Source organism: Saimiri boliviensis, chromosome 5, assembly GCF_048565385.1.
Source record: "Saimiri boliviensis isolate mSaiBol1 chromosome 5, mSaiBol1.pri, whole genome shotgun sequence".
In the NCBI taxonomy this organism is placed as follows: domain Eukaryota; kingdom Metazoa; phylum Chordata; class Mammalia; order Primates; family Cebidae; genus Saimiri; species Saimiri boliviensis.
In genome coordinates, this window is record NC_133453.1 from 9,738,517 (window position 1) to 9,757,060 (window position 18,544).

Consider the following 18,544-nt stretch of genomic DNA (forward strand, 5'->3'; position numbering starts at 1 on the left):
CCCAGCTACTCAGGAGGCTGAGGCAGAAGACTCACTTGAATCTGGGAGACGGAGGTTGCAATGAGCTGAGATCATGCCACTGCATTCCAGCCTGTACAGCAAAGACTCTGTCTGGGGGGTGGGGGAAGCAAGCTCACGGCTGTAATCCCAGCACTTTGGGTGCATCACGAGGAGTTCGAGACCAGCATGGTCAATATGGTGAAACCCCATCTCTATTAAAAATACAAAAATTAGCCAGGCGTGGTGGCACACACCTGTAGTCCCAGCTACTCTGGAGGCTGAGGCAGAAGAATCACTTGAACCAGGGAGGCGGAGGTTGCAGTGAGCTGAGATCGCACCACTGCACTTCCACCTGGGCAACAGAGTGAGACTCTGTCTCAAAAAAACACCCAGCAAATTACAGAACACTATGAACAGCATGGCAGAGCTAGCAGCCCCTTTGCTGTCCACTATATCCAGTCCTGAGCCCTAAACCTAGGGCTTGATCTCTGCCACCCCCAGCCTTCCAGAGGTGCCTGAACCTCAGGTCAGCAAATCCTATGGGAAGGTGGCTTTGCTTGAGGCACACCCAGACAGAAGTACCAGCTTCACCATAAAGCAACTCAGAACTTCTTTCCTCAGTAGTAAAACAGCACCTACCTTAGAGTCGTTGCAAGGATCCAGTGGGCTACCCATGCAGTGTTTAACCCGGCACCTAGTACACACAAGTGTTCAGGAGCTGGCTGCCCCAGCTGGACAAGCCTGTTAGCATAGGCCTGCCCACTGGGAGCCATGACCCTGGAGAACGTTTTTTGGCAATGACTAGTGCAAACCCAGACAACAGAGGAGCGTGATTCCTGGTAACTTCAGGCTCCATCCTCTATCACAGTGGACCAGACTGTGCCTGCAACAGTTCCTGCAGGACGTGCATTATGGATCATGGGCCTTCCATGTGCTGAGCATCATGCAAGGCACTGCAGACACAGGGACAGTAGGGCACAGCCCCTCCTCCAAGGGAACTCACACTCTAAAATAAAGGGGTCAGATGCCTTAATAGAGGAATGTAATGCAGGGTAATTGGTGAAAACAGAGGTTGTGCGGTGCTGAAACACTGCAGAGCGGGAGTGATTACCCCTGGAAATGGGAAGTTAGAAAAGGTTTTCATACATGAATACATGCCAGGTGGATAAGGAGGGAAGAAGGAAACCGAAGGAGGGCAGACAGCGAAGTAAAGGTCAAGGGGTGCAGATGGGTACAGCATTTTCTGGGGGGTACAGCATTTTCTGGGAACCACAGCAGTTCAGTGAGACTGGAGGGCTCTCTTCTTGCTACAACCATCTGTCATGGTTCAGATTTAAAACTTTTTTTTTTTGAGATGGCCTCTCACTGTCGCCCAGGCTGGAGTGCAGTGGTGCGATCCTGGCTCACTGCAACCTCTGCCCCCTGGGTTCAAGAGATTCTCCTGCCTCAGCCTCCTGAGTAGCTCATATTACAGGCACCTGCCATCGCACCCAGCTTTTGTATTTTTAGTAGAGACGGGGTTTCACTATCTTGGCCAGGCTGGTCCTCGTGATCCACCCATCTCACCCTCCCAAAGTGCTGGGATGACAGACATGAGCCACCGTGCTCACGGCCTTAAAACTCATTTTTAATGGTCAGGAGCATATCAAGATCACTTCTTTAGTGAGAAGGCCTTGGTGTTTCTACTGGTCAATGTGGTCATTGGATTTAAAGATGCATAATATTTCATCACATTAGGGAAGCATCCTCTTTTTCTTCAATTGTCTAATTCATAACAAGATTATATGCCTAATTTTACAGAACTCTTTTCATCTACATAAACAACACTTTAAAAGAATAAACTTATCTTTGTTGGAGTTGGTAACAGGCCTCAACTAGACACATTTTTATAAACTGAATTTTCCATTCCCCCCTTTTGTTTTTTTGAGACAAGAGTCTCGCTCAGTCACCCAGGCTGGAGTGCAGTGGCATGATCTCAGCTCACTGCAAACTCTGCCTCCCAGGTTCAAGCATTTCTTGTGTCTCAGCCTCCCGAATAGCTGAGACTACAGGCGTGCACTACCATGGCCAACTAATTTTTGTATTTTTAGTAGAGGCAGGGTTTCACTGTGTTGGCCAGGCTGGCCTCAAACTCCTGACCTCAAGTTATCCATCCACCTTAGCCTCACCAAGTGTGGGGATTACAGGTGTGAGCAACCTCAACTGGCCTCCATTCCCTCTATTTTTAATCTGGTCAGCTTATGATGAAAGAGAATCATTGAATCCTTTAATAACAAAAAGTCACCCAGTAAAGATGAGCCCAGAGCCGTTTTAGAAGTACATCTTCCATGGTTTTTACATTCATTTCTAATTAGCCAGCTCTAGTATTTTGTCTTTTGTGAATAAATTATGATCATTCATCTTCCCAGGATATTGTCTATTTCATTATGAGTTCCAATTGATTGTGGGTAACATCTTATATTTTTAAAATCATAAAAGTGCTCTTATAGTCTTTTGTTAATTTGATTTGACAGGTATTTTTCATTACATCTGAAGAATTTTTTTCTTTTCAGACAGTCTCACTCTGTTACCCAGGCTAGAGTGGAATGGCACAATCTCAGCTCACTGCAACCTCCACCTCCTGGGTTCAAGCAATTCTCCTGCCTCAGTCTCCCGAGCAGCTGGGATTACAGGTGCCTACCACCAAGCCAGGCTAATTTTTGTATTCTTTTTTGTTTTTTGGGTTTTTTTTTTTTTTTTTTTTTTTGTATTTTTAGTAGAGATGGGGTTTCACCATGTTGACCAGGATGGTCTCGATCTCTTGACCTCGTGATCCACCCGCCTCGGCCTCCCAAAGTGCTGGGATTACAGGCTTGAGCCACCGCGCCCAGCCAATTTTTGTATTTTTTTTTTTTTTTTTTTTTTTTGAGACGGGAGTTTCGCTCTTGTTGCCCAGGCTGGAGTGCAATGGCGCGATCTCGGCTCACCGCAACCTCCGCCTCCTGGGTTCAGGCAATTCTCCTGCCTCAGCCTCCTGAGTAGCTGGGATTACAGGCACACGCCACCATGCCCAGCTAACTTTTTTTAGTATTTTTAGTAGAGACAGGGTTTCACCATGTTGACCAGGATGGTCTCGATCTCTTGACCTCGTGATCCACCCACCTCGGCCTCCCAAAGTGCTGGGATTACAGGCTTGAGCCACCGCGCCTGGCCCAATTTTTGTATTCTTTTTTTTTTTTTTTTTTGAGACAGAGTTTTGCTCTTGTTACCCAGGCTGGAGTGCAATGGCGCGATCTCGGCTCATCGCAACCTCCGCCTCCTGGGTTCAGGCAATTCTCCTGCCTCAGCCTCCTGAGTAGCTGGGATTACAGGCACGTGCCACCATGCCCAGCTAATTTTTTGTATTTTTAGTAGAGACGGGGTTTCACTATGTTGACCGGGATGGTCTCGATCTCTTGACCTCGTGATCCACCCGCCTCGGCCTCCCAAAGTGCTGGGATTACAGGCTTGAGCCACCGCGCCCGGCATTTTTGTATTCTTAATAGAGACAGGGTTTCACCATGTTGGCCAGGATGGTCTCCCAACTTCTGACCTCAAGTGATCCGCCCACCTCAGCCTCCCAAAGTGCTGAGATTATAGGTGTGAGCCACTATGCCCAGCCTATATCAAATGAATTTAGTTAGATTTATAATTTTAACTTGTCAATTACCTCTTCTTTAGCTTTATCATTTCCTTCCATCTACCTTTTCATTTTATTTATTTTTCAGAGGGTACTTTTTTCATATTTTAGTGACAGAATCTCTCTGTGCTCAGGCTGGAGTGCAGTGGCACGATCTCAACTCACAACTCAACACCACCTCTGCCTCCTGGGTTCAAGTGATTCTCATGCCTGTCTCTCAAGTAGCTAGGATTACAGGTATACACCACCATGCCCGGCTAATTTCTGTATTCTTAATAGCGACGGGGTTTTGCCATGTTGACCAGATTGGTCTCAGACTCCTAGCCTTCAGTGATCCACCTGCCTTTGCCTCCCAAAGTTCTGGGATTACAGGTCTCAGCCACCCCACCCACCCTACTTTTCTTAAGTTGTATATTTTTTAAGCTTCTTTGGCTGCATCCCTATCATATAATGTGTATGCAAAGAGTGTACTGAGCCAGGCACAGTGGCTCATGCCTGTAATGCGAACACTATGGGAGGCAGAGGTGGATTGCTTGACATTTGAGACCAGGCCTGACAAGACAGCGAGACCCCATCTCTACAAAAAAATTAAAAATTAGCTGGGTGTGGTGATGTGCACCTGTTTTCCCAGCTACTTGGGAGGCTGAGATGGGAGGCTTGCTGGAGCCTGGAAGGTCAAGGAGCTGCAGTGAGCTATGATCCCACCACTGCACTCCAGCCTGGGTGACAGAGCGAGACCCTGTCTCAAAAAATAGTGTACTGAATGAATAAATTTTCAAATGCTTGAGGTGGCAGAGGAGATGGGAAAAGGATGGGTTCGGACAATAATAAAATACATACACAGCTTGCTTTATTGCAGCTCATGTTATTGCCTTTTGCAGATTCTGCACTCTACAAATTGAAGGTTGTGGCAACCCTGAATCAAGCAAGTCTATCAGCACCATTTTTCCAATAGCATGTGCTCACTTCATGTGTGTCACATTTTGGTAATTCTTGCAATATTTTAAACTTTCTCATTATTATATCTGTGAAGATGATTGTGATCTTTGATGTTACTACAGTAATCACTTTGGGATGCCTGAACCACCCCATGTAAGACTGCAAATTTAATCAATAAATGTGTGTCCTCACTGCTCCACCAACCAGCTGTTCCATCTCTCTCCCTCTCCTTGGGCCTCCCTATTCCCTGGGACACAATATTGAAACTAGGTCACCGAATAACCCTACAAGGCTTCTACGTGTTCAAGCAAAAGGAAGAGTTGCACCTCTCACTTCAATCAAAAACTAGTATGATCATCCGCTTAGTGAGGAAGCCACGTTGAACGCCGGGATAGGCCAAAGCCAGGCCTCTTGCACCAGTTAGTCAAGTTATGAATACAAAAGAAAAGTTCTTGAAGTTAATTATAAGTACTACTCCAGTGAACACATGAGTAAGAAGAAAGCAAAACAGCCTTATTGCTAATATGGAGAATGTTTCAGTGCTTCTGGATAGAAGATTAAACCAGCCACAACACTCCCTTAAGCCAAAGCCGATAGAGCAAGGCCTTAACTCTCTTCAATTCTACGAAGTCTGAGAGAGGTGAGGAAGCTGCAGAAGAAAAGTCTGAGGGCCAGGTGCAGTGGCTGATGCCTATAATCCCAGCACTTTGGGAGGCCAAGGCAGGTGGCTCACAAGGTCAGGAGTTTGAGACCAGCCTGGCCAGCATGGTGAAACCCTGTCTCTACTAAAAACACAAAAACTAGCCCGGTGTGGTGGCAGGCACCTGTAATCCTGGCTACTCGGGAGGCTAAGGCAGAATTGCTTGAACCTGGGAGGCAGAGCTTGCAGTGAGCTGAGATCAAGCCACTGCACTCCAGCCTGGGTGACAGAGCAAGACTCTGTCTCAAAAAATAAAAAAGGTCTGAGACAAGCAGAGGTTTGGTTCATGAGGTTTAAGAAGCAATCTCTGCAACATAAACAACAAAACAAAAGACTTTCAATGTAGATGAAAATAGAAGACAATGCCACTTAGGACTTTCATAGCTAGAGAGAAGTCAATGGCTGGCTTCAAAGTTTCAAAGGACAGGCTGATTGTCTTGTTAGGGGCTAATGCAGCAGGTGACTTTAATTTCAGGCCAATGCTCATTCTAAAAATCCTAGGGCTCTTAAGAATTATGCTAAATCTCCTCTGCCTTTGCTCTGTGAATGGAACAACAAAGCCTGAATGACAGCATATTTGTTTATAGCATGTTTTACTGAATATTTTTAAAGTGCTGTTGAAAACTACTGCTCAGAAAAAGATTCCTTTCAAAATATTACTAGTCACTGACAATGCACCTGGTCATCCAAGAGCTCTGATGGAGATGTTCAAGGAGTTTTTTGTTTTGTTTTGTTTTGTTTTTTTTGAGACAGTCTACCTCTGTCCCCCACAGGCTGGAGTGCAGTGGCTCCATCTTGGCTCACTGCAATCTTCACCTCCTGGGTTCAAGTGATTCTCGTGCCTCAGGCTCCCGAGTGGCTGAGACTACAGATGCATACCACCATGCCCAGCTAACTTTTTGTTTTAGTGGAGACAGGGTTTCACCATATTGCCCAGGCTGGTCTCAAACTCCTGAGCTCAGGCAATCCACCTGCCTCAGCCTCCCAAAGTGCTAGGATTACAGGCTTGAGCAAACCATGCCCGGCCAGATTAATGTTTTGTTTTGTTTTTTGTTTTTTTTTTTGAGATGGAGTCTTGATCTTGTTCCCCAGGCTGGAGTGCAATGGTGCATCTCAGCTCACTGCAACCTCCGCCTCCCAGGTTCAAGCAATTCTCTTGCCTCAGGCTCCCGAGGAGCTGGGATTACAACCATGCACCACCACACCTGGCCAATTTTTGTATTTTTAGTAGATCACCTGAACTCTCGACTTCAGGTGATCTGCCCACCTGGGCCTTCCAAAATGCTGGGATGACAGGCGTGAGCCACCACGCCCGGCCCATATTAATGTTTTTATGCCTGCTAATACAACATCCATTCTGCAGCCCACGGGTCACAGAGTAATTTGGACTTACAAGTCTTAATAATAAGAAATACATTTTAAAGGCTATAGCTGCCATAGATAGTGATTCCTCTGATTAATCTGGGCAAAGTAAACTGAAACCCTTCTGGACAGGATTTGCCATTCTAAATGCCATTAAAAACGTTCTTGATTCATGGGAGCAGATAAAAATATGAACATTAATAGGAGTTTGAGGACGCTGATTCCAACTGTCATGGATGACTTCAAACGGTTTGACTTTAGTGGAAGAAGTAAATGCAGATATGGTGGAAATAGCAAGAGAACTAGAAGTGGAGCCTGAAGATATGACTCAATTACTATAATCTCCTGCTAAATCTCATGATAATCTCATGATATAATCTCATGATAAAACTTTAGTGAATGAGGAGTGCTTCTTATGGAAAAGAATCATTTCTGGCCAGGCACAGTGGCTCACATCTGTAATCCCAGCACTCTGGGAGACTGAGATGGGCGAATCACTTGAGGTCAGGAGTTCGAGACAAGCCTGGCCAACAGGGTGAAACCCTGTCTCTACTAAAAATACAAAAATTAGCCGAGCATGGTGGTGGGTACCTATAATCTGGGACACTCACGAGGCTGAGGCAGGAGAATCACTGGAACCAGGAGGCAGAGGTTGCAGTGAGCCAAGATGGCACCACTGCACTCCAACCTCGGTGACAAGAGTGAAACTCAATCTCGAAAAAAAAAGAAAGAAAGAAAAGAAAAAAAAAAAAGGTGGTTTATTAAGATGGAATCGGCCGGGCGCGATGGCTCAAGCTTGTAATCCCAGCACTTTGGGAGGCCGAGGCGGGTGGATCACAAGGTCGAGAGATCGAGACCATCCTGGTCAACATGGTGAAACCCCGTCTCTACTAAAAAAATACAAAAAATTAGCTGGGCATGGTGGCACGTGCCTGTAATCCCAGCTACTCAGGACGCTGAGGCAGGAGAATTGCCTGAACCCAGGAGGCGGAGGTTGCGGTGAGCCGAGATCGCGCCATTGCACTCCAGCCTGGGTAATAAGAGCAAAACTCCGTCTAAAAAAAAAAAAAAAAAAAAAAAAAAAAAAAAAGATGGAATCTACTCCTGGTGAAGATGCTGTGAACACTGTTGAAATGACAGCAAAAGATTTTGAATATTAGGTAAACTTAGTTGATAAAGCAACAGCAGTGTTTGAGAAAACTCCAATTTTGAAAGAAGGTCTACTCTGGATAAAATGCATCAAACAGCATCACATGCTACAGATAAATCTTTTGTGAAAGGAAGAGTCAATTAATGTGGTGAACGTCACTGCTATCTTGAGAAACTGCCACAGTCATTCCCGTCTTCATCCACCTGACTGGTCAGCAGCCATCGACATCAAGGCAAGACCCTCCACCAGCAAAAAGATTATGACGTGCTAAAGGCTCAATCATTAGCATTTTTTAGCTGTAAAGGATTTTCAGTTAAGGTATGTACTTTTTTTGAGATATAATGCTATTGGCTACTTAATAGGCTACAGTATAAAAATGGCTTTTATATACACCGGGAAACCAGAACTTCACGGGACTTACTTTATAGCAATATTTGCTTTATTGTGGTGCTCTGGAACCAAATCCACAGGATCTCCAAGGTATGCCTGCAGAATGGTCAGGATGTGGTGAATCATATACGGGACAGGGAGGAGTTAAGGAAGAACCCCAAGTTCTGGCTCAGGCAGATGTCTGCTATGAACTGAATTGTCTCTTCCAAAATTCATTATATTGAAGTCCTAACCCCCAATGTGATTGTATTAGTGATAGGGCCTCTAAAAAGGCAATTAAGGTTAAATGAGGTCATAAGCGTGGGGGGCCCTAACCCAATAGGACCAATGTCCTTAAAAAGGAAGAGACACTGGAGAAGTGTGTGCAGAGAGTAGAGGCCTGGCCTGGCGCAGTGGCTCATGCCTATAATCCCAGCACTTTGGGGGGCCAAGGTGGACAGATCGCTTGAGCTCTGGAGTTCGAGACCAGCCTGAGCAACATGGTGAAACCCTATCTCTACCAGACAGACTACCCAAGGCATGCTAGACTTGAAACTCAGATACCATGGCAGTGTGATGGGTCCTTCGGGATCAACAAAAAACCAACTTGCTGCATTTTTTAAAAAGTGTTTGAAGTCTCAGGCTGCCAGAAAAACAACTTTAGTACAAAAACTGGAACATTCTGGTTTCAGGCAACCCAGTACCTCATAGGTGGAGAAAACAAGAAACATGTAAACATATCACAAGCAGATTATCATTTAAGCTTGTTTGACCACCACACCATTTCCTGTGACTGAAAAGTTTGGGGAGAAGAGAATCCTACTATCAGTGATGACCATCTCGGATTAGTACCCCAGGAACGGCTGTACCAGGGGCTTGTGACCACCTCCCTAATGTTACCCAAATAGGAAGCATAACACCTCTCATCTGAACAGAAAAAGCAAAAATGGCTTCAGAAGGCAGAAAGCTCAGAGGTAAAGATAGTGCTCAAGCCAGCCCACAGGCACTGCCATCGAGCTAATTCTTTTTAATCCTGTGGTGTCTCCTTCCCTAAGATGTCTCACTGTTGATGAGGACATCTCTTTGGAATGTTTTGTGTATAAAACACTTCTGCACATTTTAGACCTGTGCCCAGCTACCAGGGTGCCAGACAGGAAACTGCAGAGCTTGAAGGCCAAGCCTCCTACCAGAGCAATGAACATCTGTCTGGGCCACTATTCCCACAATTTCTGGAGGCCCCTATGCCATATTCTCTGCTTCCTTATTAAGTGGCTGGGTGGGTTTGGCAAGCAGAAATGAGGTGTGTTAAAAGCGCAATGGCTGCAGGGACTGGGTCCTGGTACGTTGGGTTCCAAGTTGGGGCTCCATCTGCATCATGAGTGTCCCCACCACAACCTCCTCACTGCTGTCACCACCTCCAAAGGAGGCCGAGTCCTGGAGGTGGGCTTTGGCACGGCCACAACAGCATCAAAGGTGCAGGAGGTCCCCATCCAGAAACACTGGATCATGAAGTGCAATGACAGCATCTTCCAGTGGCTCCAGGACTGGGCCCAGCAGCCACACAAGGTCATCCCCTTAAAAGTCCCGTGGGAGGAGATGGTGCCCACCCTGCCAGGTGGTTGCTTTGATGGGAACTTGTATGACATGTACCCACTGTAGGAGGAGACGTGGCACACACACCAGCTCAACTTCATCAAGAACCATACTTTTCACCTGCTGAAGCTGAGGAGGGTGTCCCCCTCACCTACTGCTACCTCACTTCCTAGGGGCAGCTGAAGTCAAGTACTCAGGTATCACCACCATCCAAGACACAGGTGCCTGAGCTATTGGAGGCAGACCTTCGGGGGAAGAACTTCCTCAGAGCAGTAATGGTGCTGGTCCTGCAGATGATCACATCCCTGGTCATCAAGCCCTGAGCCCACCCAGCCCTCACCAAACAGCCCTCTGCCACCCCTCCTCAGTACCTTCAGAGCCTAGAAGCCCAGGCTCTGGCTTGTCATAGCCCGACAGCTGACCCTGGCTGTGTCTCTGGGCAGCTTTTCTGACCTCTACAATGGAAACACTGTTGCTTCCCTGCCAGGGTCCTGGAAGGCAAAATCAACACTAACACTGGGCTTGCTCCTCCCTCAAAATAAGGGCAAGATGAACTCTCAGAGGAACAGCAGCACGTAGAGAGGTGCCAAGGGTCAAGGGTGGAGAGCAGACTCCAGATGAGAATGCAGCAGAGCAGATGACAGGATGTGCAAGTCAGGTGATCTAAGATCTAAGTGGCATGAGCCACTGTGCGCAGCACTCTTAGGCTTTTTGAGAAATATACTTTCCCCAAAATTTCCATAAGATTTGTTTCACCTAGGTATTACCCAAAAGGATCTGGTGGTGAAATCAGTGTGGGTATAGGCTTCCTCACCATGGACTGCTTGGAGACCTGAATAATCAATTTCCAATGAGGATATGGGATGCAGGGAGTGCCATATTTATTCAATAACGGAACCCCTTTTCCACAGAGCATCTGACAGGGGGTTTCATGAAACATACTTTGGAAATTAAAGTGAACTCTCCACTTGGGCATAATGTTATGTGGGCACATGGACTGGCTTAAAGGGGAAACGAGAATACTTCAATATTCAATCGACAGTAGGCAGCTGCTGGACATTTTAGAAAAAGAAGAAATCCATTTTTTGACCATGGCTAAACATGGTGAAACATCATATTTTCCTGAACCACCCTAATCCCAGCCCCTGAAGATCTACCAGGTTTGCAACCCCACACCCCACAGTCACATACATTAAATCACACTTTTATTTTTTGTAAAATGTGCTTTTTCCTCAATGAACTTTAATATCAGTCCAGGACCTCCACTTCCCCTTAAACAACACACACACACACACACACACACACACACACACACACACACACACCCCACTTCCCCTTAAACACACACACACAGCCCTCCAATCAGGTGAAAAATCCCGGGCGATTAGTCTATAACAAATATTGACACGAGGGGGAACAAAAGCATGTTGAAATGTATTAGAATCAGAACCTGTACAAAAAAAAAAAATTAAAATATAACCTGAAACTGTTCAAGTTCAGAAGTCTAGTTAAGTCCTTTTCTCTTGCCAGGAGAATGCCATCATCAGAGGGCTCTGGGTCATCACCAAGGAAGTGTAGAAAGATAGACGGAAGCAGCAACAGGTCCTTCAGCAGACAGAGGGGCATCGGTGCCACCATCCCTACCCAGGTGGAGCCAGGAGGAGTTAAAGATCTCAGGAGAGCAAGCATTAGCCGGCAGCCCCAGTGGGCTGCTGGGGTCTATACACCAAATACAAGGCTGAGCAGTCAGAGGCAGCAGGAAGAGTGGCCAGGGGAGAATACCAAGCCAGAAGGAACCACTTCTGCCACCCAGCAGACCCACAGCACCCTCCGTCTGTGCTCAGATACCAGAGGTTAGTCAACCCAGCACTCCCAATTGATCAGAGATCGAAGCTGGGCTTAAGAGGCTGAAAACCCATGGCTTTAGTAAACATAGCCCAGCATCACGTCCCTCCACGGCCTGAACTGGAGCTGCCAACAAGGGATGAGGCAGAAGAGGGAAAGCAGAGCATCTTAACGCCTGGCTAGAGATCGCTGCACCATCATGGGGACTGCGGTATGAGGGGCTGGAGAGAAACGCCCCCTCCTCACAAGGGGAGGGGCCTCCTTCACAGTCATCCCTAGGGGCTGGTCAAAGCTGCCTCCAGCTTGTAACCAGCCTGACAAAACGACATGGAGCAAAAGAAAAACTGGGAGGGAGACAAGCCCTTACACAGAGACAAGAACCTCCTGGAGGGAAGCTGGGCAGTGTCTGACCCTGTTGGGATGGCATTGGCGGAGCCCCTGAGTCTGAAGGAACAACTGGGGGAGGAGGGAGTGGGTGAGGGGGAGTAACAGTTTTTCTGGAACAGTACCAAGAGGGTGGGGAGGCGCTGGTGAGGGGACGGGCAGGTCTGGAACTCACTGCAGGTAGAGAGGGGAGGAAATGGGCCCTTGGTGTCCCCTCTCCACCTGACCCAGGCCTGGTGAGTGCCAGCTGCCCCAGCCGGCCCTAGTGGCGGCTGGAGACCAGACCTTTCACTTTGGACATCTTCTTGGTGGGCTGCCTCTGCTCAGCGTGAGGGGGACACTCCCGTTCAGCCAGCTGCTGCTCCATCTCCTGAGCTGAAGAGGATGCGGTGGCTTTGAGTGTCTTCTTGATGTTGGTTACCTGGTGGGGAAACAGAGAATCGTGTGCTCAGCCTGTATGTGCTCACTAAATCTTGCTCTCACTATGTCTTCACTTCAGACAGAAAGCTAAAATCCTCTGCAAGAAAATCTGAAATAAGCTTCAGAAATCCAGATGAAGAGAAACAAGCCTGGGCTATTCACAGATAAGTGGAAACGAGTCAAGCAAAAATGTGGGACTAATGCTCTCCTGGTGGAAACAAGTGGAAGGGACCATTTGGCAAAGAGGCACAACACTAACAGTGAAACAAAGTAGTGATTAAAATGTTCGCAGAGCCGGGCGCGGTGGCTCAAGCCTGTAATCCCAGCACTTTGGGAGGCCGAGGCGGGTGGATCACGAGGTCAAGAGATCGAGACCATCCTGGTCAACATGGTGAAACCCCATCTCTACTAAAAATACAAAAATTAGCTGGGCATGGTGGTGCACGCCTGTAGTCCCAGCTACTCGGGAGGCTGAGGCAGGAGAATTGCTTGAACCCAGGAGACGGAGGTTGCAGTGAGCCGAGATCGCGCCATTGCACTCCAGCCTGAATAACAAGAGTGAAACTCCGTCGCAAAAAAAAAAAAAAAAAAAAAAAAAAAATGTCCGCAGAAAAAAAAAGAGGGACCCAAGAATTCTACACTCTGCTGCTATTCATTTATAAAACCACAAATATTTTCGTAAGAACTTTGGGAATACAGCTCCATGAACCCTTCTTGAATAAACAGTAGATGATGAACTTCAGCCAACTAAGTGAGAAACGAAGAAAATGTAGTAAAAGTACTGGCAAAATGCTATTTCGCTACTATGTACAGCATACCTTTCTTTCACTTAAAGTACAGACTCAAAAATATTTAAGCAGTTCTTGAACATTTTTCCATGTCAGAACAGATATCCTCTGTGATATGTGAATACTACTCTATTATGAAGGTTCTTCAGTTTTTTGAATTGGTTCCTAGTTTGAGTTTCAGTGCTATGCTGAACAGCCCTCTATGTTTACCTTTGCATACCTCTGTGAACATGTATGGAAGATACTCCTAGAAGTAACCTTTACAGAGCAAAGTGGATTTACATTTTCCATTTGAATCAGTACTGCTATATTGCCTGCTGAAAAGGGACTATTCCAAACCTTTGTTCCTCAGCTTGTTGAGAGGAAGAAATAGCAGGAAGAGGATGGTAGAGGTAGGGAAGAAGACAGGTAACAGTTTTTTCAATTTTTTTTGGAGACAGTTTCACTCTGTTGCTCAGGCTGGAGTATAATGGCGCAATCATAGCTCACTGCAGCCTCAACTGCCCGGGCTTAAGTGATCCTCCCACCTCAGCCTCTTGTGTAGCTTGGACCACAGGTGTTCAACACCACGCCTGGCTAACTCTTAAAAAATTACTTGGAAAGGCAATGTTTCATCATGTTGCCCAGGCTGTTCTTAAACTCCTAGGGCTCAAGTGACCCTCCCACCTCAGCCTCCTAAAGTGCTGGGATTACAGGCATGAGCCATGGCACCCAGTCAGTTTTCCACACAGTGGAAAGGGAGTTGTCAGGGTCCAAAATTCTGAACAGTCAGAATATCATGAGCTTGAGAGTAAGAGACAGTCCAAATGCAAAGATGAAACAATGCTATGAGAGTGAGACAAAAACTGGGTGCCTAGAGGAGCGCCATCATCTGCAGAATCAATTTTAACTAGATCAGAAATTGTTGGCTGGGCGCGGTGGCTCATGCCTGTAATCCCAGCACTTGGAGGCCGAGGTGGATGGATCATAAGGTCAGGAGTTCAAGACCAACCTGGCCAACATGGTGAAACCCTGTCTCTACTAAAAATATAAAAATTAGCCAAGCATGGTGGTGCACGCCTGTAATCCCAGCTACTTTAGAGGCTGAGGTAGGAAAATCGCTTGAACCTGGGAGATGGAGGTTGCGGTGAGCTGAGACCATGCCACTGCACTGCAGCCTGGGCAAAAGAGCAAGACTCCATCTCAAAAGGAAAAAAAAAACAACAAAAAAAATAACAACAACAACAAAAAACCATAAATTGTTTTCTGTTGTCATTATTTTGAGATGGGGGAAAGAGCCATGCCCCAAACTTCTGTAACCTCAATCGACAAGGTAGCCTTTCTGAAAAGAGAGTGACAAGAGGACTGTGGGCTGAACAGAAATTACAGAGGGCAGTCTGGGTATGGTGGCTCATACTCCTAGAATTCTGGGAGGCTGAGCAAGGAGGATTGCTTAAGAGCAGGTTTCAAGACCAGCCTGAGCAACATAGTAGAACCTGTCTTTCTAAAAAAAAAAAAAAAAAAAAAAAAAAAAAGAATTAGCCTGGCGTGTACCTGCAGTCCCAGCTACTCAGGGGGCTAAGGCAGGAGAATTGTTTAAGCCCAGGAAGTAGAGGCTGCAGTGAGCCATGTTTGCACCACTGCACTCCAGCCAAGGTGACAGAGTAAGGCCTTGTCTCAACAACAACCAAAAAAAATAAAGAAAGAAAAGAAAAGAAAAATGAAAGAGAAAACCAATTAGCCCAGTTAGGTGGCATACACCTGTAGTCCTAGCTATTCAGGAGGTTGAGGCAGGAGGATAACTTAAGGCCAGGAGTTTGAGGTTGCAGTGAGCTATCATCGTGCCACTGTACTCCAGCCTGGGTGTCACAGCAAGACCCACAGCACGCGCGTGTGTGTGTGTGTGCGCGCGCGCGTGCACATATATATAATTAAATAAATAGAGAGAGGCATCAACTCTGGGTTTATCCAGTGTCCTGCCAGACCACAAAACACCATCTGGGAACCCTGAGGCATCTCACCCTCCTGGCAGCTCACTGCTGCTTTGCTGTATCTCATTCAGTGAGCTACCTGGTGAGGTAAGTGAATGATCTGGAGCAAGTCAATGGCTTGCCACTCTTTCTCTGATAAAAGAGATTATTTATTTTACTTTAAGCCTCTTTTTTTTTTTTTTTTTAAATAGAAATGCGATCTTGCTATGTTGCCTAGGCTGGCCTCAAACTTCTGAGCTCAACCAATTTGCCTGCCTCAGCCTCTTAAGTAGCTGGGACTGAAGACACACACAGTTATGCCCAGCTAAGGCATATTTTGATTACACTGGATGAAAAATTAGGAAATTTGATTTCTCAGGGAACACTGCTTTATCTAAAAACATTCTAAGGCTTCTCCAATTTGATATATTTTCTAAATATCCAGAAGAAAATGAATTAAAATCATGAAAGGGAACAGCATGACTTTAGTTTATTTCTTTGCATGACAGTAACCTCTGACTTCCAAAGATCCTGCAATTTAACGTTACCTGAGGGAATATATTTTAAATTTTCCCCAAAAGCTGATAAAATTTTAATCAAGTAAGACATTAGAAAACTAACAAGTTTTTGTTTCAAGGATTGTATTTCCAAAACTTGTATCTTTCCAAGCAAATAATTACCTTCCCCATTTGGCAAAATAGCTTTATTAAAAATTAAAAAACGAAACCAAAAATATTTCCTAATTTCATCTTGGCTGATAAACACTATTCGGCCTTATTTCCTCACGTTAATTGTGTAACAATTTTTACTAAACAATCAGATTATGCTACAAATAGTTTTCTATATTACTTCATTTAACACGTCTTAGATTTACTGACAGTCTCATAACCCCTACGTGAGTAAGGAAAAGGGATTACTCAATCCCCAAATAATGGTTGTATTTTCAATCTGCTGTATCTGTGTTTCTGTAACATAAAGTTATTACCAGCTTACCAAAAAGTGACAACCAGCATTTATCTCTTTAGAGTGGCCCAAGGTGACTTGGGCTAGCTTTGGACTCAAGAGTATCAATGGCTGAGCTGAGTGATGAGTCCCCAACCTGCCAGCCAAGGAGCAAACTCTGCCTGTGGCACATTCACCAAGGCAATGCTCTGCTGCCAGCCTCTCATCAATCGACCAGTTCAACTGACCCCAAAGGTTTTGCTTTTTACTCTCTTACTTTTCAAAGCTCAACACTTCCAATGCTTCTCCTTCACAAAGCCACGAATTCACAGTTCTCACTCTGGTCTTGAGGGAGCCTGCGCATCACTCTTTTGCAGTCACAGAAGGGCTTACTTACCCTCTGCTTCATTTCTTTACTGCCACCCCCACCATAATGCAGCCTTCCTTTCTCCTGGCCACTCAATTCTGTTTAAAAACCTTTGAGATTCAAGATCCTGTCAAAAGTTTTTGAGCAAATAAGTAGAAAGAAGCATGGACACCTTCCCCTGTCATTCAAATGCCTATTTACTTCCTCAAGCAATTTTCTCCTGTAGAAACTGCTCTCTCAATCAGCTGTTTTAGGTGCTCCATGACTATGATATGCAATAAAAAGATATACGACTTAGCCTGGGAAAAACTTGGTTTTTTCTCTAGTTCTGAAACACCAAGATCGGATGTCTTCCTTCCACTCAAGCCTGCCCTGCACTCAAGCCATGCTAAGCCACACTCGTCCCCCACACCATACTTGGAAGCGGTCATCTCCACTCTGCCCCTCTGTTTTTCATGCACCCTGGAAGGGCACCACTCCTCCCCAGCTCGCCCATCTCATCCTGCCTGGAGAGTTGAGCGCCTCGTCCAAACAACCTGCCCTGACCGCTGCAGCCCACGCTGATCTGCCACCCTTCAACCTGTACTTGCCTGGCAGTGCCTCTCCCTGTTCGATGGCCTCCCACACACTGTGTCTCCTTTGTGTGTCAGAAGCATACGTCTCGCTCCGCCAATAACACTGCCAACAAATCTAAGTCCTCTACAGTCATTACCACTTTGAGGCAAAATGTAAACACCCTGCAGAGAAGAAGAGGGCTTCTTGGGCAAGTGTGTTTAACTCTAGGAAATGAACCCTTAATCCTCCACAGAGGCCTGGCCTGGGCTGGGGCAGTGCCATGGTCCTCACACTGGGATCCATTACAGAGTCGCTTTGCTCAAGTCAGCTTTACCGCTGCATTTATAACACACAAGTCACAAATGAGACTTCTGAAGCACTGACAGACTCTCCCAGTAGAGGGGACCTTCTAAGTCAACTAACTTCTTCCAGTAGCTGGGCAGGTGGTAAGCGCAGATAGCTCCTTCTAGGGCTTCAAATTGGCCACCCAGGCAGGTCAACCAATTAAAACTCATTTTGGCCTTGCAGACTTTAAGAATTCCAATTCCTCTTTCACAGAGCCACCCTTCAATTGACAACAAAGGTCATCCTCACAGACTTGTCTTCTTTTACCTAAATTTGGTAGAGTCCCTTATGAGTTTCTTCCTCTTACAGGCTCCTTAAAACATGAGCCTCTGAAAAGTAGGACTGCACTGCTAGCAAAAATGTAGCCTAGCTCTATCAGAGACCTTAAATATTTAGGCAAAAGGAGAGAGAAGAATTCCTGGGGCAGAAAACCTTCCTTCAGTTGAGGGGCAAAGCAAAGGCAGACAAGAGGAAATGCAATGCAGTTGGAAAAACTGTGCCAATAAACCTCGAGATTGTCACTAACTCCTAGCGGATTTTTTACATAATGGAAAACAGAGCTTACTTTGTCCAGTTACACTTTAGGACCTACATGACTAGAACACAGCCTACTTTGTAAATGTGGCAATAGTTATAAATTAACATTCTACATAACATCAGACATAGGCACGAACAAATATAAAGAAAAATGGGGCTGGGTGCAGTGGCTCAAGCCTGTAATCCCAGCAAGTTTGGGAGGCTTAGGCAGGTGGATCACTTGAGGTCAGGAGTTTGAGACTAACCTGGCCAACATGGCGATATCCTGTCTCTACTAAAAATACAAAAATTGGGCTGGGTGCGGTAGCTCACGTCTGTAATCCCAACACTTTGGGAGGCTGAGATGGGCACATCATGAGGTCAAGAGATGGAGACCATCCTGGCCAACACGGTGAAACACTGTCTCTACTAAGAATACAAAAATTAGCTGGGCGTGGTGGCGCATGCCTGTAGTCCCAGTTACTTAGGAGGCTTAGTCAGGAGAATCGCTTGAACCCGGGAGGCGGAGGTTGCAGTAGTGAGCTGAGATCACACCACTGCACTCTGGCCTAGGCAACAGAGTGAAACTCTGTCTCAAAAAAAAAAAAAAAATGAAAGAAAAGCGGTTTGGGCATGGTGGCTCACACCTGTAATCCCAACAA

The 18,544-nt window shown here is 46.0% G+C and overlaps 1 protein-coding gene across 3 annotated transcripts in view; it reads right to left on the minus strand.

Moving 5' to 3' along the window:
• Positions 1 to 8,242: 8,242 nt before the first annotated feature.
• The window catches only part of COPS7B (COP9 signalosome subunit 7B), a 32,038-nt gene continuing 21,736 nt past the window's right edge, over positions 8,243 to 18,544 (minus strand). For all 3 annotated transcript variants that reach the window (XM_010341162.3, XM_010341163.3, XM_039470169.2), the window contains one exon: positions 8,243 to 12,421. In XM_010341162.3, the coding sequence (XP_010339464.1) occupies positions 12,263 to 12,421 (159 nt within the window). In that variant the 3' untranslated portion in view covers positions 8,243 to 12,262. The remainder of the gene's footprint in view (positions 12,422 to 18,544) is intronic.